Source organism: Lutjanus erythropterus, chromosome 7 (genome assembly GCF_056507025.1).
Source record: "Lutjanus erythropterus isolate fLutEry1 chromosome 7, fLutEry1.hap2, whole genome shotgun sequence".
NCBI lineage: Eukaryota > Metazoa > Chordata > Actinopteri > Lutjaniformes > Lutjanidae > Lutjanus > Lutjanus erythropterus.
In genome coordinates this window covers 13,031,744-13,054,842 of record NC_139323.1, presented here as the reverse complement: position 1 = coordinate 13,054,842, position 23,099 = coordinate 13,031,744, and the positions used below count along the sequence as shown (strand labels likewise).

The window sequence follows — 23,099 nt, the reverse complement described above, 5'->3', positions numbered from 1 at the left end:
ATATTCTTTTTTTAGTCCTCTTTGACAATGGTTCTCAACCTGGGGATTGACACCCCTAAGAGGGGACCATGAAATGGTTTTTGAGGGTCACCAGATTGCTGCAGAGATAAAAATGAAATAAAATATCATGGCAAGCAGTGTGGAACGAGAGCCAGGAAGCAGCTCTCAGTGACAGTGGTTCAAGTCAAGAAGTCAAGAAACATTTTTTTAGAGTGTAGAGTGATTTTAATGTGTGTGTTGTGAGAGATCAAGTTATGGTCTTTGCGTTTGAACTTCTCAGGCAGACGATGGTGAGGGGCGGGGCTTGCAATCACCAAGCTGATTATTCTGTGGGATCATGACTCAAAAAAGAGGACCATAGAGAAGCACTGCTCAAACAGTAAACTGAATATATTGTGTTCAAAACGAGATATTTGAGAATGTTACCTTCAGTTTTGGGAAACACTGATCAACTTTTTATTACCATTTTCTTTTCGTGGAGCAAATAACTAATTGGAAAAAATGGCAGATTAATCGATAATGAAAGTATATTTCCTTTCAAGTAAAAATCTGTAAAGCAGTCTGCACAGTTTCCTTCTGAAGAGCAGCATATTTAAGCATTACCTCATGAGTGAAACACTATGCTGCTGCTCAGAAAAACTCGTCTGGGTCACAAAGTAGTTATTACACAGTATTTTATTCAGGCAAAGTTTGTGTAACTGTTGGAAATGCCATGAACTAGGCTAGGCCCTGAACTCAGTGGCCCTTTGCCTCGGCCCGGCCACTGCCCACTCTAACGCCCCAGTGCACCCCGGAGGAGCTGGCCTGAATGAACCCTCACTGTCCACCAGCGACGGAGTGTCCAGCTCTGCCCGGTCGTACCCACAGCAGCCCTCACACACTCAGGCAGAGCAAACACAGCCCGACCGCCAGGCAGAGCTGAGAGGCATTTCACTCCCGCCATTTTGTAATGTAATTAACTTCTCTCTGTCCACGTCGAGCCAAAAGCAAAAACCCCACATGGAAATTAAATAAACAGAGGGGGCACGGAGGACACACAACTCATTTCCCTTAATGCCTCAATAAAACTCAGGCCCGTTTTGATTGCAAACACCAACTCCTCACATCATGCTCAAGGCTTGACTGTGAGATTTGATTCTCAAAGAATGTCATTTTGAACCTGTGCCCAGTGCTATATATACTGTTCTGACGCTGAAAACAACAACAGCCTGTTATTAACGTAGTCATCATCAGTTTAACGAGGCCCAGTTCCACCTGTGGACACAGTCACCTAAAAAGCCTGGTAGTTATGAGACTAGACTAAAAAAAAGAGTAGTGAGAAAGTTGTACTTTGACTATCCAGGTATAGTAGACAGCCACGGGGGAGTGGATCAAAGTGGAGTCATGAAGCAAATGGATACTGGAACTATAAGCCCTAAAGTCTTCTTCCTTGATTTAATAAAGCAACGATGGCCCCAGCTGAGGACCAAGGTTTATGAGGTTGTTTTCAAATTCCAATTTGGCATGGGGCACTGCTGCGAGCTTGTTTTATTTTTCCGTGATTTAGTTTAATAAGTTCCTAAATACTCCCCTGTCCTACTGCTTGCTTTACAGCTTCAGGAATATAAAGAGACTCAATGAAAATAGCAAGGTAAGAGAAGGAGGAAATGGCTTTAGTATTAGTTAGCAGAGTATGGCGCCATTCAGCTCGATGAGAAATTTCCTAAAAATATCTGTTGATCACTGCAAAAAAAAAGCTGAACAAGCGATGAGTGGCTGCTCTGGGTTTTGATTTATTCTTACCCCCCCTCCCCCGTCTCTGTCTCTCCATGAGACTTGCACTCTGACCTCTCCACAGTCAAAACACACGTGTACATCCGCCTCTGTCCACCCCCGTAAACTAGACCTCTGCCTCCTCTGAAGTAAAAAGTCTCTAAACAACATGATGGAAATCTGGCGCTTTTGCAGTGTTTACTGGATGCGAATGTTTTCCCTACAAACACAACTGACCTTGTTCGTGGAGGAGAGGAATCTGCGTTTTTTCCTGCCTCTGTCAGTTTAACACAACATTCTGGCCACCATCTAGTGAACCACAAGCACCCACTTACCTGCTGAGCATCGGTAATAAAATATTTACCCGAAGGGGAAGATGTGAAAGGATAATTACCAAGTTAATTACAAATTGCCAGTGAATGTGCTGTTTTTCTACTTTAATACACTAAAAGGAGTTTTTAACTGGTTATGAAACAGTCTCAATCTAATACTGATCCTTCTATATGACCTACACAAGCAAGCAAGACCACTTCTATATAGTTATTCTTTATGTCTGCCACTGGGTCAGATTCTCCTTGAAATCAGATGAAAGAAGCCTGTGTTTACATTTTTATACGGAAAGTTACAGTGAGTAGTGTGTTAGCCAGTTAAAAAGATTTTGTGAGGTGGTGTGGAATCATGGGAGTTGTTGTCTTCATTGTTAAATAAGCATCAATGTAGAGCTGAATGATTTTGAAAGAATGTCTAATTACAATTATTTTGACTGATATTGCCATTGCAATATGATTTGTGATATTAGAGGTAATACATCATTATTCTTATTTTCATTAAAAAATGTGTTTTTAAGTCTGCAGAATCTGATGTTTAAGACAGGACATCTCTACCTCACAACATTCATTCATTCAAATTCTGTAAAACACATTTTGTCTCTAACAAATAATGCACCTCCTGCAATTTGAAATTGCAAAAAGCCACATTGCGATTTTGAGAAAGTTTCTATTAATTGTGCAGCCCTACATCACTGCAGATGAAAATCTATCTAACGTGACTCAGGCAGAAATCATATTCATGCACAATGTATTTGAGTTTTATTCACGTTCCATTTGTTGACTTCTTTTCTCCCTCTGTGACATACTGTGTTTTTGTGGAAGTTATTGCATCAAGCAGCTAGTAAGAAATGCATCCTTACCTTTGGGATAATGTAAGAACACAACTCAACAATATATATAACCCGTCTAGTTATATTTAGACAGAAATGTTACATATAATAGATTTAATACTGTCAATGTAACATTGGTTAGGATATAATTTAAAAACAACGTGCACATTCTTCAAGTTATTTGACCCACATTCCTTAATATTATAAAAGAGAACTGGCTGCATTTGAAACAGTGAAAGTTTCTGTCAGCCTTTCTGTCATAGCCGGTGTCACATTTTTCAAGAGGTAGAGATCCCATTTTGAAAGGAGACTCTTTATTTTTCATCGCCTGTAACACATATGGACAATAGGTTTGTGTAAGATGAGCACTGACCTGCAGCAGCAGCCTCTCGAAGGCCAGGCAGGCATCCCAGCGGGGCAGGCTGGGGTGGCAGAGCATTTGGGCAGTGGCCAGGCCCAGCTGGAGCACCCCGCAGTGACTCTCTAGCGCCCCCCAACTGCTTCGGAACAGCTGCATGTAGGAACACAGCTGCTCGGGGGTCACACGGCCTGAGAGGAGGGAAAAAAATACTCTTAAATCTGTGACAAAATCACAAATTAATCGAATTAATATTGGTCGAAGTACATCAGACAGTCCGTGTAATCCAGAACTGTTATCTGACTGCTCACCTAATGGTCTTTTATGAGCCATCTGTTACAAACAAATAAAAATGTACAAGGTTGCAAGGGACACACTCAGACAGACACACACTCAAGCTCACACACACACACAGTTATGCCTCCTGATGGGAAGAGCGGAGAGTGGAAACTGAATAAATAGACAACCTTTTTCCAAGCATAACAGCCTTTTTAATAACTATCATACACTCAGCTTAGGGCAGAGGGGAATGACTGATACCCAAACAGACCATAATATTATCTTAATGAGCAAAAACTCCACAGGCTGGGAGAAAGCAAGAGCCTGTGTTCATGTGAGTGGCTGTGCCAGTCAGGAAGCAATATTCTTCATAGGAAAGAGCTCGACATTAACCACGGCCGATCGCCTGTGGTTACAAAAAGTTATGTTGTGGCCGCAAAATATTCCATGTAGGTGGCCCCCTGTGGCCACCAAGTTTCATCCCCATGCAAGCCTTCACCAATATGTTCCACAAACATCCCAAATTATTCACACCTTTCAGTTCAAAATTCTACGAAACTGGTGAACTGTGCTTGTCGCTGGCTAACTACAGATGTTGTATGGGGTTACTAAACCTATTTTATTTGCAAATATTTTATCTACGAGTTTACTCGAATGAAAATCAAAGCGAATCAAAATCTTATCAAAGAAGACTTAGTTATATCAGCAAATATAGCATTGTTGTTGATAGTTTTGATATAATATCATATTGTGATGAAATGTATGATTTTTGATGACCACTGCTAAGGTGTGTGCTGCCAGTTTCTCAACTAGCCAAGACGTCTTACTTGTTTTCTGCCGGAAACAATGGCTTCAGGAAATATCACATCGTAATTCATGAGGAAAAGACAAAAGGACAGCTGTTGTTCAGTTGTATTAAATTGCCGTTTCTGTATCGTTAAGTTTACATTCGGGCCACTAAAAATGTCCTTTGGCCACCAAATTTAGGTGCTTGGTGGCCAGTGCTTCCAAATATTAGTGTCTATCCTTGTACGTGCAAACTTCAGGTGGAGAGTTACTGTCAGAGTTTTAAGTGATATGTTTACATGAGTCAGAGTATATGACTAAACATCACTGTCTGCGTGTGCTTCAGCAAGTCTACGTATAGCAGAGGTGCAGGAACTGATAAGAGCTCCTGAGAGCTCGTCTTCTGTGTGACTAATAAGTGTAAATCAGAGGTTTTCTAAGAACATTTATAGAGGCAGCAGAGAGAGACTACGCTCCTCACACTTTAGGACCCCCTGCCTCCCCCCCAGCCCCTCCTGCGAAGATTCACAGAGACACAGGAGGAGCAGCGTAAAGGGTGTAAGGGCTAGAGGGGGGGGGTGTGCAGGGTGGCCTGGAGGTACGAGGGGCTGGGATAGAGAGGGGGCACACATTAACTCCCCATAAAGCCTACTTCTTCATGTTGATGTTCTGAACCAGCACCAGATGTGGGAGTATTTCCTGTTGGACTACATGGCCAATGTTTTCTTTAGCGGGGCCAAACACATGACTAGAAGAGAAACAGACAGGCGGGATAAAAAGTGGAGCAGAAAGCTGCAGAATACTAATACAACATGGAGTCATGGCACTTAGCAAATGTAGAGACAACACATTTTTGACTTTGTTAAACTGGATGTCAAAAATTCTGGACGTGATATATTTTCAGAAACACAATCGGATCGAATCATCCAGGGAAGCTAGTAATTCATTTCAGAGCGGCTGATAAGGAAAGCTGACAGCAAAATAGATTCCTGTAAGTCTGCCTGTTGGGAAACCTATTTTCCAAGCTGAATTGAAAGAGTTAGTGTGTTGTCTGGCATTCACTGTGCAGACATTACAGAGAAATTGTCTACAAAAGGGAATTAATTTTTCTTGCTGAAATTTTAGTATTTTTTGAAGAATAATCTTCAGTCCAGACATATTCAAAATGCTGAAAAGCTCTATTGTGAACATATCCAGCCATAAAATCCTGGCAGGATGACTAAGGTTCACTGGGCTTGATGTGCCAACCATAATTCAGCACAGAATCAGGAAATACGTCCAAAGCAAGGGCCAAGCATAATTCCACCCGAGAATAGGCAACCAAAGAATGGCACACTCCAGGCCAAATATAATCAGACTTTACAGCTCCGCTAGATCATACGAGACTGAGTGAGAAAATGTAAGACATTGGAAAAAAGTACTTAAGACAAGAAAGCCACGTAAGAGCCTGTTCTCCATTACACAATCAAACAGTGCTGGCTGAGCCTTCACTCTTATCTATGCCACTAAACTTCCCTCAAAACAGCCCTGCGATTCCTCAAGCATCTTGTAGCCAGATGCAAAATGAATCTCAGGGAGATATCTGTCAGCTGATCTATGGCTTCAAACTGGGGTGTTTCTGCAGAAATAGCAGTACTGGAACGCTTCTTGTTTTCAGCCTCCAATAAATAAGACTGTATATGTAAGAAGACACTGCACTTGTGCCTTGAGTTGACTTTTCCTTGTCAGCTTTATCATTTTTTTTAACAACTGTTTTAAACGGGCAAACTAGAAGCGTGCACACAGTAGAGCACAGATCTCCATCAGGCAACAGATGGTGAAGCACCTACTGCAATGCCGCCACAGCTACCAGGTGCAACCAGCTGAGATTTATGGAATAAAGTTTTTTTGTAGAGAATGGTAGGGCTGGGCCGAGGGACAACGCCATTGTTGACAAAGACTGTTTTGAACCTAGCAACATTATGCATCGCGATGTTTCACTATGGACATCAGGATATACCAATTTGGTAGACATCGCACAACCCTAGAGTATAGAAGTAAGTAGTATAGTAGTATAAAGTAAGTATAGTGTAAGTTTTCTTATAGAGATGTATTGAAAGTTTTTAGTAGAAGTTGTCTCAGTTTTCTTTAAGATGAACAGAATAATGTAACAATATTGTAACCAAGCATTCTGCATTCTTCTAACCGTATTTAATAAGGAAACAATAAATAGGACGATAAATTCAAACTTCTCAGTTTAAACATTTACATGTTACTTATTTCATTCTGTTATTTATTTATAACACTACAAGCAACCAGGTGTCTTTAACAGATATAGAAATCTTCATTTTTGGACAAACAAAAACTGAATTTCTAGCCAGCATGTTCCAGAGGAGGTTGTGGCTACTCAGCTGGCTAAAGCTGAAGTTTTGAAATAGAGCTGATGAGATTGCTCGCAGTAACCAAATTTAATTTTCAAGTACCAGTATGATGTTCAATTTTTCAGTTTCATGACAAACCATACTTCATGAAAATCGGTTCAGAATTAAGTGAGTTACATTTGATTTTATAGTGAAGTGTGCATCTCTCAATACACATTATAGTTGTTATCCGTGGACATAGTGGCGGCCTGTGAGGTACAGTGAAGATAGCTGCAAATATGAGGTGAGACGAAATTTTGTAATGGATTTGAGCCATGACAAAGACCAAAATGTGACCTGCAACATTATAGGTAAGCCTAGGTAAAGCCAGTTAAGAAAAGTGAGCAGTTAGTATAAAACAGTCAAAAAAGTTAATAAAATAGGTTCTCCAAGGTTTTTCAAAAACTGCAACCACAAGAGATCTTTGAGCACACAGTCATACATGTTCCCAGAAAATATTAGGCTGATGGGTCCAGTAGTAGGAGAGATTAGTTTTGGACAGAATGAACACGTACACACACGACCTATCATGATCTTGAGGTAATCGTACATTGTAAACCTTGTGTTTTTCAATGTGTTTCAGTTCCTTGAAAGATACACGATCTGAAGGCACCAGCAAGTTTTGTGTTAGTTTAAACTCTGGTCAAGTCATTCAGCGTATCGGTTTTGTTGACCAACATCCTTTGCCCAAAGGTTTTCAGGTATTCACAACACTCTAGCTAATGTTGCTCTTTGGCGATCACCTAAGATGCAAGAAGAAACATTAATCTTTTGGCCATGTTAATGTTCTTCTGGGTGCATTTATTGCAGGACCAGCCATAAAACAAATCACATTTTCAGCCCAGTGCTATAAAGAGTTTTAGCTGCTGCCCATTTTGGCCCGATGTGCAGAAGTGGCAATTGAGGTTCGGCCGTGATCAAAGTCTGAACAATGGAAAAAAGGGCAAGGGCCAACAATGATTTAGTCGTGTTACTGGAAGATGACTTGCATTCTAGGTGTACAGGGTTACTCAGAGGCTAAGTGATGTCTGATGTCAGCTCGGAGCTGAGTGGTGACCGGCTTCAGCAGCTGGACAGCCTCGTAAGTAATTCTACTTGGACGGGGGACACAGGAAGGCTGAGAGGTTTTTATTTATGCACTCCAAGAGGAGGGAAGCCCTGGATCTTTTATTTGTGGATGCATGTTGGGGCCCCTTTCAAGACTCAACTGTACAGGATTTGAGAGCACAGGCTACAGCAGGGCAGATACATCACCACACTACTCAGACCTTCTTTAATGTCTGTGTCACAGTTTTTTATCTCTGGTTCCTCTTCAGTTCAAAATGTGTACAAGTGATATGCAATTCAAAAACAGTACTTTGTCATTTTTATTATCACAAACAAAATCTGATCTTATTAGGGATAAGTTATTTTGTTGGTGCTGTTTTTGTGCTGTACACTTTAACCGGACTGAGAGTATACAGCCATGCTAGTGCTTTTCCAGCAAATAAGCTCTGGGTCTTGAACCGGTTTTGTTTTTGGAACCTTGGTTCTAGTGAACCAGCCTGTATTTCCACTAGATTTAAGCAGAACCATTGTAATCAAGACTGTAAGATTTTTTTTGTTTCCAGCTGGTAACCAACTTTCTGGGTTCTGAACCACTTTTTTGGTAGAAAAGCTCTAAATACTTCAAAATTAGGTGCTTGAAATAGAACGGGTTCAGTTGAATGTTGCTGAGGCCGTGTTGTTTTAAGCTAAATGCTAATGTCAGCATCCTAATAAACTCACAGTGACAATGTCGATGCTACACAAATACAGTGTTTACCATGTTCAACCTCTTAATAAAACTGACGCTGAATGTTTTGACGATATTTGGTCATAAACCAAATGATTGGACGGGGAGGATTTGACCAGGTGATGGTGATGAACAGCTGGGGAATCACCTACTGTAACCTGACTGGAATGTGTGTACAACATTTCATGACCATCAAATAGATGTTAAAATATTTCAGTCTGAACTAAAATAGTGGACTAACCAACTGGCTGACAGACTGACCATCCCTACAGCCATGACACCATGTTTTGATCATCACAAATAACCTCTTACCTTATTAGACCTGTTATTGTATTAATAGTTTTTTTAGTGACATAATGGTCCTTAAAGTTGTTAGGTGATATACATGATCCATCTAAGACATATTTAATATTTAATCTGTCATTGTTGGTTAACTGAGTGCTATTACTGTAAATATTACATTTCTCCACTGAAATCTGAAATAAATGGCCATGCATTGTGATCTATGATATTTTCATTTCATTTGCTTGTACAGAGTTGAGATAAAGCCTTTTATTTCCCCAAAGATGCTTCTCTTTTGTCCTACTAAATTACAGAAACAAAAGCACTTCTACAGTCTACAATTAGCTGATGAAGTGCAAGGCCTTTTTCACCATTTACCAAACCTCATTGTTATTGCCATTTAAATTAAGATGAGAGCACAGTGATGATACTGTAAAATATGAATGCTTATTTGAAACTATTGTGATTTTCCGCTTTGCCAAATCTCACTGCTTGAAATGATGAATGCAATCAATTGTCTGCGTGAGTCTCACTCCTCTCTGCTCAGACTTCACCACAGGAAGAAGGGTCCTGTCAACACATCTCATTTACACTGTGGTATCAGAGCACACTATACATACACAAACTGGATAACCTTGTGACGCACACGTATACATGCATATGTACACACACACACAGATGAACAGATAGACGCACGTTTACGGACGATGAAACCAAAGCTGTCCAACTAATTCCCTGCTAAGAGCAAAAACAACCAAGATAAACACTGGATTCTACACACACACACACACACACACACACACACACACACACACACACACACACACACACACACACACACACACACACACACACACACACACACACACACACACACACACACACAGCAAGGGAATTTCATCATCCCATTGTGCTATGAGAAACCTGACGGGTCATACTCAGGCTCTGAGAAATGGATTATTTTCTCTGACTCTCTCTGGATGATCTTATCCTGTTGAGATGAAAAGAAGCCAACTTGGGTCAGTGTGTGTGTGAGTACGCAGCCTGCAGGATCCTGATACACTTTTTTCTCCACTGATCTGCATAAACCCACCAGAGTGAGAATGTGTCGGGGTGCGGGTGGAAAATTCTCCTCTCCTGGCGAGTGATTGGGCACTGGGAGAGCAGATAGGTATTAATGTTAAGCGTTTTGTGTTACTGGGTTTAGCTCGGTCTCATATGAGCAGAGCGTGATGGATTGAGGACGCTGCTGGTGGTGCTGGTGGGCAGGATGGGAACTGTGTGGGGGTGCGCTGGGAGCTCAGGGGGCTTCGTGGAATCTGGTCCTCTGCCAGTGGGGTATAAAGGTTCAGTGTGTGAGAGGAGTCTGACAGTGCCCCCGTCTCTCCCCACTTTTCTCTTATTCTTTCTCTCAGGGAAGACATTAAGTCAACAGACGGTCAGTCAGCAGGCAGGAGCAGCTTTAATGCTACACCTTCCTCATACTTTCTTGCTTTTACTGTCACTCCCAATCTCTTTGCAAGGTTTAAGGTTAATGTTTTTTTTTTTTTTTCACTTGCCTGGTCGGGTCAGAATTCTACTTGCCCAAAGTTAATTTTTACTTTCCACTATACAGGGTTTCTGCAGCTTTTTCTGACCTTTTAAAGAACATTATGCATGCAATTTTAAGACCTATTTCAATGTCTGATCTCGCAAAAAAATTCAAAGAATATGAAGGAAAATCAGGGTCCCAGAACATTTAACTGAATAGCATAAGGTTGCAGTATTGTATGGTTATTATATAGGAATGTTGGCATAGATCCAAAATGATGTCCCGCAGTTGCTTACTGGAGTTGCAGGAGATAACGTTGTTAGATTAGAGTGGGCTGTGCAGGGGCCGGACTTTGGTAAAGATTCTGATGTGAATACAGAACAGCATTGCGTGATGGCAGGCGTTTGCTGGTACAACTTTATAAAAGCAATGTTACCTTCATAATCCAATTAATTTTAAGACCTCAAAATCAAGCAAGACATTTTGAGACCTAAAATTCAGATGACTGGATTTGAGACCTGCAGAAGCCCTGCTATACAAATTATTTCATTTATTAGTTGCTATTAAATAATGTCTTTGAACAGCCATGTCAGTGTCAGTCCTATTCTTCTGCTAAAGCCCTTGATTATGCAGTGACTGGCTGCCTGTTTTTTGAAAAGTTATGTACCGTGGAAATCAGTTTTGCGATTATCTGATTTGCCTCAGTGTTCGTGTTTCGTACAAACACCGGCAAGACCCCAGAGGAGGGGTTGTTTGCAACCCACTTAGCTTCCATGCGAGCAGGATGGCGTTGGCTCTTGTTACAGCACTCCAGTGAACTGGACGGGCTTTTGAAACCCACCCTGTTTTATCTGCCTTGCTCTCAAACTTGTGGGAAACTGTGCAATACATAGGTATGGCTTCCCAATAGGGGTATCACAATTCTCCAAAACCACAATCCAATTTGACTTTTGATGTTCAGGTCACAATTAGATGTTTTGATTATATTTTTGACTCTGACTTTATCAAAAAATGGCTATCAAGCTACACAATGCTTTCTTTGAAGTGCTGTTTTTTTCTTCAAACATGCGTCAGAAGTAGCTCTGTGAGAATGTCTGATTCTGCCTTTGATTTCAATTATTGAAACTGAAAGCCAATTCCAATCATTTGATTTTCAATACAATATTAAAATGGTGACAACTGTACCACCCAAGAAAATCTTTGTTCCTTTGATAACTGAAATGCTTGTTTGTGCTTTAGCCTGTAAACTTTGTCTTTACCGCCACCATTTTCTTGCCATAGCCAGATTGGTTCTGCGCATGAGCAAGTCTCAACAAAGATGAGAGGAAAGTGAGATGGCTTACTCCTTAGATACTTCCATCATCAGTTCTGGAAAAACATGATGTGTTAAATTCCTTTTTTACCACTTGCAGCTTTCAAACTCCTGTTATTGGTGCATTTGTCTATATAAATCCACATTGTAGCAGCCATCCAGAATTAGAAGGACTGCTGTTTAGCACAAATGTGTGAATGGAAACCAACATGTGTATACAGATGCTTGGCAGAGTGTGCATGGGGTGTGTGTGTGTGTGACCTCCAACATATTACAACCTGCTTGTTACGAGAGACAAGACCTTCTTTACCTCACAGATTATAGGAGCTGAGGGACCACACTGCCCCTCCCTTTTAACCCCAACCCCTTTCTGCCAGATGCTAACATGCATATTAGCTGTGTGTGTGTGTGTGTGTGTGTGAGTGTAGTACATCCATTACCTTGTGAGTCAGGAGGTAGCATAAAGGTGAATGTACACAAGGGCACTGTATACTTGTGCATGTAATGACTTTATTTTTGCGTGCCTACACATATTTTTATCCCTCACTTCAGCCCCCTTTGCTTCATTAACAAACAACAAAAGTTTTCAAAAGCAGCGTGTGTGCAAGCAAGCGTGTGTGTGTGTGTGTGTGTGTGTGTGTGTGTGAGTGTGTGTCACAGAGCCAACATGTGGTTCAGATTTCCTCTGTGGCCACATGGGCAAATACACAGCAAGGCAAAGATGCTGGATCCCAGTAGGAGGCGCTATGGTTCTGCTCTGAAACACTACAGCACTCTCTCTCACACACACACACACACACACACACAGACAGACACACACACACACACACACACACACACACACACACACACACACACACACACACACACCTCTGTAAGAATTACAATCTTAAAACTTGATGCTTTTACTTGATATGAGTGCTCATGTTCATTCAATTTTATTTTCTGCATTTGATGTGAATTTGTGGGAAACGAGATGTGTATTTTATTCCATCTGTGGCATTTTGTTTCTTACCCATGCTCATCTTGATTGGCAGCTTCTCTTTGCTGGCTGCTTCCACTAGTTGCCGACGGACTTCCATCACCCCCTCTTTATGTTTACTGGTCAGCATGGCCTCCCATAGTAACTGTGCTGCAGGTGACCTGTAGGTAAATCAATCAAACAGCTCATTAAGTCTCAGGCTGCCACCAATGATTATTTTCATGATTGATCAATCTGCCCATTATTTTCATGATTAATCAATTGGCTAGTCTATAAAATGTCCAAAAACTTTTGAAAAGTGCAAGTCACAATTTCCCAAAGCCCAAAGTGACCCCTTCAAAATGCTTCTTCTGCCCAAACAACATACTAAAAATCAAAGACTCTTCATTCACTTACATAAATAACAAAGGAGAGCAATAAATCCTTACACCTGCGTCACACTGCCTGTGTGAGCAGCATGTGCGTTGCTGAACCTCTTGCTTTTCATTTTGGCTCAAATATTAGCAGGCTAGAGCTGCCACACAGCCAGCTTGCGCAGCATGTCTAAAGCAATGTTTCATCCGGAGATTCTGCCTCTAGTCTATTTTTTCCTCATGGCACATGCGATTCTCAGCAAAAATAGACAGTGACAATGATATGCAGTGTTTCCCTACCATTGTATTGGGGGCAGCACACCCCCACTACTGGACCCCCCTTGAAAGAAACAAAATCTTTTATTTTATATTGTGAATTCTTCATATTCAGAAGATTTTATTCAGAGACTTTTATTTTTAAAATTTACTTTGAAAGTACATGTTCCCACTTTGTGACGCTTTTCTGCCATCCTGTGACCTAAGTCAGGCACATGTAGCACAATAACGCGACTCTTTGTTGTTCATGATGTTGTTCTGTCTTGTGGATGTTAAGTGTGTTTATTGAACTTCTGTGATGTCTGTAAAGACCCATTTCACTAATTACCTGTTATGAAATATGGCTCGGCAAGTGATAAGCTAACTGGCTAGCCCAGCTAGCTTGCTCTCTATTACTGGGCATTCACACAGCCACACAGAGAGTGTGCAGTATCCAGTGTAGAAAGCCAGGGCTGGCAGTAGCAGTGCAGCAACAGCAACACTGACTGTCACATGTTACCACATGTGTTGTAACCACACAGCTGCAGCAGTTCAACAAGGTAGCCGCCATTCACGTGCAGGTAGTGAGCCTGGGCACAACAGTTAAGAAGCTGAAGCCAGCAAATGTCTGACATTTTTGTTTGGAAAATGACACAGACAATTAGATCTAATAGATCATCAAAATCGTTGGAACACTAATTTTCTTCTGATTGTGAAATTGATTAATTGACAGATGTAACAGCTCTAATATAGTGATGAGCAAAGAAAAAAAAACATAAAAACAAACTTATAAACCCCTGTTGTAATAAAGGTTGTACTGTTGTTCAGCCCTAACAAGCTGAACAACTGTTGCTGCTCCTGCTGCGTGTTCAGAACATACAGGACTCCAAGTATAAACACAAAAGGACAACATGGACGTGATTGAGTGCCCGTCTCAGTGATGGAGAGCCGGCTGGTCAGGGAGTGGCGACTCCCTTGTGGGACCCCTCACAGGAAAAAGCTGAAATTAGCGACTGAAACATCAGGAATGTTCTCAATCCACCTTAAACGTCCGTATGCCAACATTCCTCTGGACTGATCAGTGCTGTCCTTACAACAACAGAGTCTGGAGACCCAAGACTCCTCTTGATACCATCTCAGTCCCTCGTCTCATTATCCGCTAGCTTATGAAACACACTGATCCACATTTCTAATGGCAAACTGGGGACAAGGCATGTGTGTAAGACTATTACCATCTGCCATGAACAGTGGAAACCGCTTCCATGAAAGAATCTAAAGAGTGTCACTGACTTTTTTACTTGCACATCAATTTTCCACTAGTATCCAGAAAATGACAACATTCTGAATACAAATATAACATAAAAGTACTGCCCCTTCTTGCTCTGTGATCATTAGCAAACTAATTAGTAATTATTTTTGCTCTGTTTCAAATTAGCTTGCTAGCCAGCTAATCTACATCAATCCTTTGCTAGAGAGTTATATCTGAATGCTAATATTAGCAAAGCACTATCTGACTAGTTAGCTAATCTACATCAATTGTTAGTTTGCCAATTAGCCAGCACTTTGCTGGCATTGGCTAGGATGTACAGAATATGTCCAACATCTTTTAACCATCTTCAAAATTTTAGTTTTCTTTTCTACATAGACAAGTCTGCCACATAAGAACAGGAAACAGGAATGGAGAAATTTGAGAGATGTTCCACTGAGTTCCAAATTTTGCTCGATGGTTATTAGATCAAAGAGGAAAAAGGAGCGGGATTTAGGAAGGGTGAATTGGGGTCTTTACTGCAGGGGTAGAGATGCACAAAAAATAGCTCATATTTCTGGTCAGAGGAAAAAACATCCTACTTTTAAACACTGTCAAAGGCTCAGATATCAACAGGTTTTTGGGTATCGCAACATCAACCTTTTCAAGAAGGTGGTTAAGCGAATGAAAGAGGGAGGCTACGTTTGCACAGTCGAGTGCACCAGCGGTGGAAATCTCAAGTGGCTCCACTTGTCCACAATTGGAGTATACACGGCTGCTCTTAATAGCAATATTAATAGAATATTGATTTTAACCTTTAATCATGTAAATAGCTGGGTAGGAATATTATCATTTTCAGAACAAGGACAAAACACAGAATATTTTGGATGTGACTGACGCGCTTTGTCAATATAAAGTGACATTTTAGTTACAAATGTTTCATACACCTGAATTTGTGCTACAAACAGTTTTTATATGTCTGTCTCCATTGGTCTCCTCTTAGATTGTCCTGTTAAAAGGCCCTGACACTTTGTTAGCTGAACAAAAGGCGATAAACAGACAACATCTCTGTCTGCTCCTTTGACAGCTAGACTGACATGATCTTCTCTGTCCTCTCAGGACTGACCAGAAACTGAAGAGAGACCGAGACAAAGAGAGAAAAAGGGGCTAAGGACGGAGAGGGGGAAGGTAGGAGGGAGCTCGTTGACAAATCCACTCTGTTTTTCTTTTCTTTCCTTTTTTTGGGAACTTTTTTCTTCTCTCGCCTTTTCTCCTTTCTAACTGCTGCCATGTGTTTAATATCAGATGTAATCTGTTCCAGACCTTGGGCTGGGGCTGGATGGGGAGGAAAAGGGGCTCACACTGGGACGGCCGCCATCTTCACACTAGAACCAGACACAAAGACCGGCAAACAGGACTCAGCCCAGGGCAAGAGTCTAATGTAAAAACTAATAGAATCCAAAAAAGATATTTATCACAGTCTTCTTGTTGATTAAAGTATGATTAAGACAAACTTGACACAGTTGCTTTGCAGTTACTGGTCAAGAGTTGTGATGTGGTGTCATTTCTGTAAAACACGTTTCTTAATCCTTCATGAAAACACCTCCCATGCACTTGACGAAGTATTAGAACTGCTACGATTACGCAAACCGTGAAGTCCCACATACTTGTCATGTCTGAGATGCCAATAGTGACTTGACCAGGCCATATGTGAGCAGCCATGTGTGTGTTTGTGCGTTCATGCATCTGTATATGTTTGCGCACAAGCATCTGTGTGTGTGTTCTTGGAAGAAGACGGAGAGGCTTTGGTAGAGTGTGGATGAAATATGGTTCCAATTTGGCTACTTGCCCACCCCGGCCCCTCCCGCTCCCATCCCCACTCCCCTACCCCGACGCTTTCCCTGGGCCATTTGGTCAGACGAAGCTGGGCTGAGGGGTGAGGGGGTGAGGTTTATACTGGCAGGGTGTGAGACAGGCTCCATAACCAGCCAGGAACCTTGTTGAGTAACTACTCTACTATGGAGGGGAGAGGAGGGAGGCGGGGGAGTATGTGTGTGTGTATGCGTGGGGCGCGTGTGCTTGGCCATCTGCAAGCGTTAAGTGCACTGTGGTTCCGTCTGTTGGAAAGGATGCTCACATGCAGACTGAAGGGGGCACTCTTGCACTTGACTTGTGTACACACTATAGTGGATGTCCTCTCTGCCCTGCTTGGACAGGCTGAGTGGGTGTGTTTGGAGAGTGTTTGTACCCAAACTAAATTTCCACTAGATTCGTAATGAGTGCCGTACTATTAAAAGGCAGTTAAGCAACAAATATTGTAACTTCAAGAAAAACGAGCGTACTATGTTAAAGAATGAACACGCATGCGCCCATTAAAAGTGATGAAATACCTCTGGCCACGTCCAAGTCATTAATGACTGTGGGGGTGAGGAGGGGGATAGTATTCCTGGAAGAGTGTGATACAGCAGAAAAGAATGGCTCTAACCGTTCTGACTCAGGATTTCTTAAATTTACTCCTCATCCTGTGGCCCCCTCATCACCGGGGCGAACATGCGTGTGTACGTGTACACACACACATTTCAGTGTTTATTTCTCTGCTCCCACTAATACACATGTAGAAGCACATACCAAAAAATCAAGTATTCATGACTTGATCTGGAAGTGAGTCAGACTATATCATGTCATTGATGATGTGTCCTTGAAAATGTCAGTTCACCCAAAGTCCCAATAAAATCCCCCACATTTTCTCGCTTCCCTCTGGTCCAGATTTATTATTACATCTGAAGTTATGTTTTCTGGGCCACTTATTTGTCACTTGTTTGTCTGTTAATTTTCACGAAACTTGTTGGAAAAGTGTCACATTAATTGATCTCCAATTGCCCTTTTTTAAATTTTGACTATTTTTTGAGATACTGTATATGTCTCTGAGATTTCAGCTGCACCACAAGAGGTAAATGGAATTATGTTTGTGGTTCTCAAAGCATTGAAATGTGACGTTATAAAATTATTTTCATAGGAAAATATGTCTTGTGTAGAGAGATGATGAAAATTGTGATAATGGATTTTAAAACAAAAATAAAAGAGACAAAATCAGAGACTTTGTTACCTGCATTCTGACCTTTAAAGAATGAAAATAACAAAATAATAAGTACACTGCAACAGAATTTTTATGTTAAATAATTTTAATTTTGCTTGTAATTCTCAAGAAATAATACAGAATAATTTGTCCCTCTAGCACGAACTCTGGCATAAACTAATATTCATCAGTTTTCTGTCAGTCATTTCGAAAGAAAAATGATACAGCAGATTTTAAAAATGCATCTCTCTTTCCCTTAAAAATTTCCCTAAGAAACGGGAATTCTTCTTAGGAAGTCTGGCTTGGTGTTAATGTGTTGTTGTCCTTGTGGAAACAGTAGATTTTTAGATTCACACAGGGCTTATATGTGATGTACAGTGTCAGAATCTGGTTGCAAAAATTAAAAGAAAAAAATGTGTAAAAATTTGCTAGAAATTGGGAGAAATACAGGAGGGTTGTGGTACCAGGAGGAAAAAGGGCGAGGGCAATGACAAATGGGAGTTTCCTGGGAAAAGTGGAGGTTGGCAAATATAACCAGAATTGTTTTATTGTTTCTGTGAAGGCATGTTGCTGTTGAGTAAATTTGTTCTGGGCACCACAAATGAAATTAAAGGCACATTTTCCTAAAAGAAAAAACAAAACAAAACAATGTATAGACAACAATGTATAATAATTTCAATCATCACTTATGATCCACTAGGATCTGTGTCTGTATCTGCAGAGAACATGCCCACTGCCTGTATTTCCTTATTTTCTCATTATTTTGCTGTGCTCAGGACACTTTATCAACTCAAAAAGTCAGCATTTAACATCCTGAGAATGAGACTCAACAATCAACTATCTTTCTTTATGAACAGCTTAGACAGATCCAACTGATTCTACCTTTAAACTGAAATCATTTGCATGGCAGGCGTGGCAGAAATATCAAAGACAGATATCTTTAATCTCTGTAAATAACTTCAAAATGATCTATACAGCTAGAGCTAAATGAGAAAATGTAAAAACAGCCCTTAATTTAATAGTTATACACAGTAGGCTTGCTGCAGCGGTAGGTGTTCCTGTTCTTACACAGTGTTCAGGCATGCACGATTACATTACTTGCACCCCGTTCCTACTGTCTTAACATCTTGACATTACTTGGTCAGACGATGGACAGTACGGTAAAGCAGCAGCAGCAGCATCACAGCACAAAGTGGGAGTCAGATATGCCAGTCAAACATAATATTGTAGGCTAACTACAACCTGATATGAGGTTGTTTGACTGGATATGGTTGTACAGACTGAAAAAGGAAAAGCTAAGCTAGCCTTCACAAGGAGCCAACATTACAACCAATGTGCACTTAATGTTACTTTACAATTGATCTATGTTCATCAATCATAGTTGCTGGGGTCATTGTGGGATCCTTTATAGATCTGGCAACTCAAAACTTAACAATAAACCAACCCCCTCAGCATTTGTTTGGTTCAAAGTAAGGGGAAGATCTAAAGAACTAATATTAAAGATCAAAGTAAGCACTCTACCATTACAGAAATTTAGCATCATCACTCATGTCTTTTCTTGTAAAATGTCTGCTTAAATTAACACCAGTGTTGTCACAAGTTTAATTAACCTGTGGAAACACTTCCTCACTGTGGCTTCATCACCCTACTACACAGCCTACACATCACTCTGACAGCTGAGAAACTTAATACTACTGATCACAGCTTATTAATATTTGACACCACTTCTTAGCGTCTGTCAGCATCTGTACAACAACTCACATCCACAAACTGTAGTACTCTCCAGTGCATATTAATGTAACTGCCCTTAATACGATCAAGAGCATCGAAAACTTCACACTCAGCAGACTGCAAAAGCAGACTGTCATCTATTCCCCAGCACAGATGATTCAGATTATCTGTGTACTTTCCATCAGGTCTGTGTGTAGCAGATCCAGCCTAATAGAATTGTGCGAGGTCAGGCCCATTCCTCGGTGAATTAATTTATGGGGTGCTTTTAATGGGGCAAAACACGCTGTCCGTTTCCTGTAAACATCCCCGTGTGCATAAGCACATGGGAGAGAGAGAGAGGTGGACCAGAACCAGACCTGGCCTTGAGTGCCTGTGTGTCCTGGCAAGAGGGACAAATTACGCAGCGGATTTATGGAGAGAAAAGGAGGGAGAGGAGTTCCGCAGGAAGCGAGGAAAGGAGGGGAAATACACTTTAAAAATCAAAACACACCAATGCAGACGTACCAGGATACTGGTTCTCTTTTATTGTTCATTTGTGGAGAGTATTGGTATTGGTATTTCTCACTGTAGATATAAAGAACAAAGTCACTAAGATTATTAATATGTCTAGCAAGATTGTGGGTCAACAACAACACAGTGTGGCTCTGTGAGTCCTGAGTGTCAGGGAAAGGATGGGCAATCTTCAGTTGTCCTACGAGTTGCTACCAGTAAGATGGAAGTACAGGGTACACCATTTGTCAACTTATTATGGTCAGAGATCCTTTGTAGCTTCCAGTTTAGCTCTGTTGAACAAATCCTGGTGAGGTGTATGTCACTTGCATTTTGTTGTTGCATTTTGTACTCAATTCTTGATTGTTTCTGATTTCTCTGCTGTTAAAGGGGAACTATTATGTTTTTCTTCAATTTCTGACCTGTATATAATGTTAAAATGTTGGATATTCATATTCATCATGGCCAAGTGTCAGATAATGAAGGTAACACAAAGTAGCAATATAGCAAACAAATGCTCAAACTGTCCCAATGCAACATTTTGAACTTTTTTTTTCTACTTTTGATGACTTGATGTGTCGGGCTGACGTTAGCCTGTCGTAGTTTCTTTATATGGTCATGCGCTCCAGACGAGGCAAAGCACGCACAGCACACCCACCCACTCGGACTGTCTTCCCACTGCTCAGCTCAGGATTGTTTTCACACTCCGAGTGTCTCACAGAAAGCATTTTTTCAGTTGTAAATGTGTTTCATATTTTCTGTTTTTCCCTCTGATGTCCTGCTGCTGCTCAACTCTATGATTAACAGAATTTCTGGTCAACAAGTGTCTTTACTTGTTGCTGATGTAGCTAACCGCTACTGCTAGTTAGCCCGCACTCCCCTGGTGTTTGAGCTCCTATTTTGGCCAGAGTAAGCTCCATGGAGCTAACTAGCAGTTATAGACTGAAGTAACTAACTGCTAACAAGTAAACCTTTGTCCATGAGGAAACTCCAAATATCACTGACAGAAAATAGAAAATATTGTCTCCACAAAATGATCAAGGTTCAGTGGACAACTTCCCCAGAATCACACAGCTCCGCCTGCCTCTGTTGTTTTTCCAAACTAATTATTGTCTCATTTCTGGTCTGATAAACACTAAATGAACAACATTCAGTGTCCATAACACTGTTTTCCATGCTCAGAACGATGCTCAGAAGCACTCAGGATGCTGTACTCTTATATAGCCAGACCAATCTCTGAGCTAACTAGCCAGCTATCAGCTAAAGTAGCCACTAGCAACATGTTAAACTTGTCAGACAATCAGAAAACTCAGTTGAGGCAGAGCAGCTGGAGGACATCGCAGGGAAGACCAGAAAATGTTTTCTCAATGAAATCCAAATTCACCAAAGTCAGGAATAAAGGGTTAAAGCAGAGAAGGATCATCCAGATTTTGACCAATGCAAAGTTCAAAAGTTAGCAACTGTGATGGTATGGGGATGTATAAATGCCTTTACCATGGGTAGCTAGCACATCTGTGAAGGCACCACTGATGCTGAAAGGTATGTATGGGTTTTGGAGCAACATATGCTGCCATCAAGACATCCTTTTCAGGGAAGTTCCTGCATATTACAGCAAGACGGGGAGTGCGACACATTCTGTACATGATGCAACAGTGTGGCTTCATGTTAAAGAGTACAGGTACTAGACTGGTCTCCTATTGAAAATGTGTGGTGCATTATGAAGCACAAAATACGGTCAACAGAGACTCTGGACTGTTGAGTACCTGAGGCCATATATCAAGCAAGAATGGGAAAGAATTTTACTTCCAAAACTTCAACCATTAGTCTCAGTTCCCGAACACTAACAGTGTTGTTAAAAGAAAAGGTAACACAGTGGCAAACATGCCCCCTACCAAGCTTTTTTTGAACATATTTCAGGCATCAGAGTTAAAACCAGTGTATATTCACAAAAACAATACAGTTAATCAGTTTGAACATTAAATATATAGCTTGTTTGAAAATGATTGCATTCTGTTTTATTTATATTTTACACAGAGTCCCAACTTTTTCTGAACTTGAGGTTTTGTTTGTGAAATGCATATGTGAAATAATGTCAGTTATTCCAAAAAATGATAGTAAAAAATGCCAGAAAATGTATTCTTCTGTGAAAAGGTGAGAAATGAGTATCTGTACAGAGTCGATGCGGGAGTCTCTTCCTCCCCTCATCTCTCTTGGCTAGTTTACCATTTCAAATGGAAGCCAGCAGCAGGGGCTCTTTGAAGAAGTGGGGCTGGAGGATGTAAAGTGCCATCTTTGGGGGGCGTTTTACCCTCTTACTGAATAAATGAATAAATGCATGCGTACTCGTTCCCAAATAAAAAGCGTGTTCTGTAGTGAAAATCAAATGACAGAGTAGGAGACGGCATACAAGACAGAATAGGTTTCGTTATCTTGGTCTTGATGGGAACACGGAGTACAAGTTGTTCAGGTGAAAGTAATCTAGGTGATTGATGCACTGCGGGTTTCAGGATGAGATACCTTCTACACTGGAGAGGAAAACAGAATTAGGCAGCGGAAGAAACAGAGACACAACATCTGAAATGGAGCAGGGGACATGTCAGCTCACTGAATCCTAAGATATGACTAAATCCCTGCATCTTCTTCACATAACTACAACCCTGATTCCAAAAAAGTTGGGACACTTTGCAAGAAGTAATTAAAATCAGAAGGCAATGATTGTACAAAGACCAGATATTAAATGATTCTGTCATTACATTTTACGCAGTGCGCCAGTTTTTTGGAATAAGGGTTAGACCAAAAATCGACAGACATGAACTGGACACATTCATGGACATGAATTTTGGAAACAATTAAAGTTATCATTGACCTTTAGGGAGTGTTGATAAAATCAGTGAGATAATGAGTAGATGAAAGCAACTAAACTGTGCTGCTCTTTCACAGATGCATACAGCTCAGAGGGAGAATTAGTTCTCTTCTTTTAAGTGGTGGGAAAAGGCTTCAAAATATTAAACTGGGAGTATTTTAGCTTGATCTTCCCTCTATGCTGCAATAATGGAAACTAAGAGCAGAGATTAGTTCTCACTTAAGTATGTAAAGCACATAGCCATGATTTCCATCGAGTGCAAGCTTTTATTCTACAGAAAGAAAAGCACTTTTGTGTTACATGACTTCTTTCATACTGTAGAAGCGTGTATCATCAAATGTATATGACTCAAAAATAAAAACAGTCCAGACTCCATTTGAGCCCGAATTGCTAACCGTGCTGAGCTGCCAATAGCTAGTTAGCTCAGTTAGCGGTCCTATTACACTGGGACGCAGCCTCCATGACCAGCAGA

General features: G+C 40.9%; 1 protein-coding gene across 1 annotated transcript in view; it reads right to left on the bottom strand.

Annotated features, from left to right (window-relative positions):
• scfd2 (sec1 family domain containing 2) overlaps positions 1-23,099 on the bottom strand; it is a 128,770-nt gene that overhangs the window by 96,578 nt on the left and 9,093 nt on the right. The window contains exons 3-4 of the mRNA XM_084722785.1: positions 12,648-12,775; positions 3,285-3,460 (exon numbers count right to left, since the gene is read on the bottom strand). Of these exons, the coding sequence (XP_084578911.1) occupies positions 3,285-3,460; positions 12,648-12,775 (304 nt within the window). The remainder of the gene's footprint in view (positions 1-3,284; positions 3,461-12,647; positions 12,776-23,099) is intronic.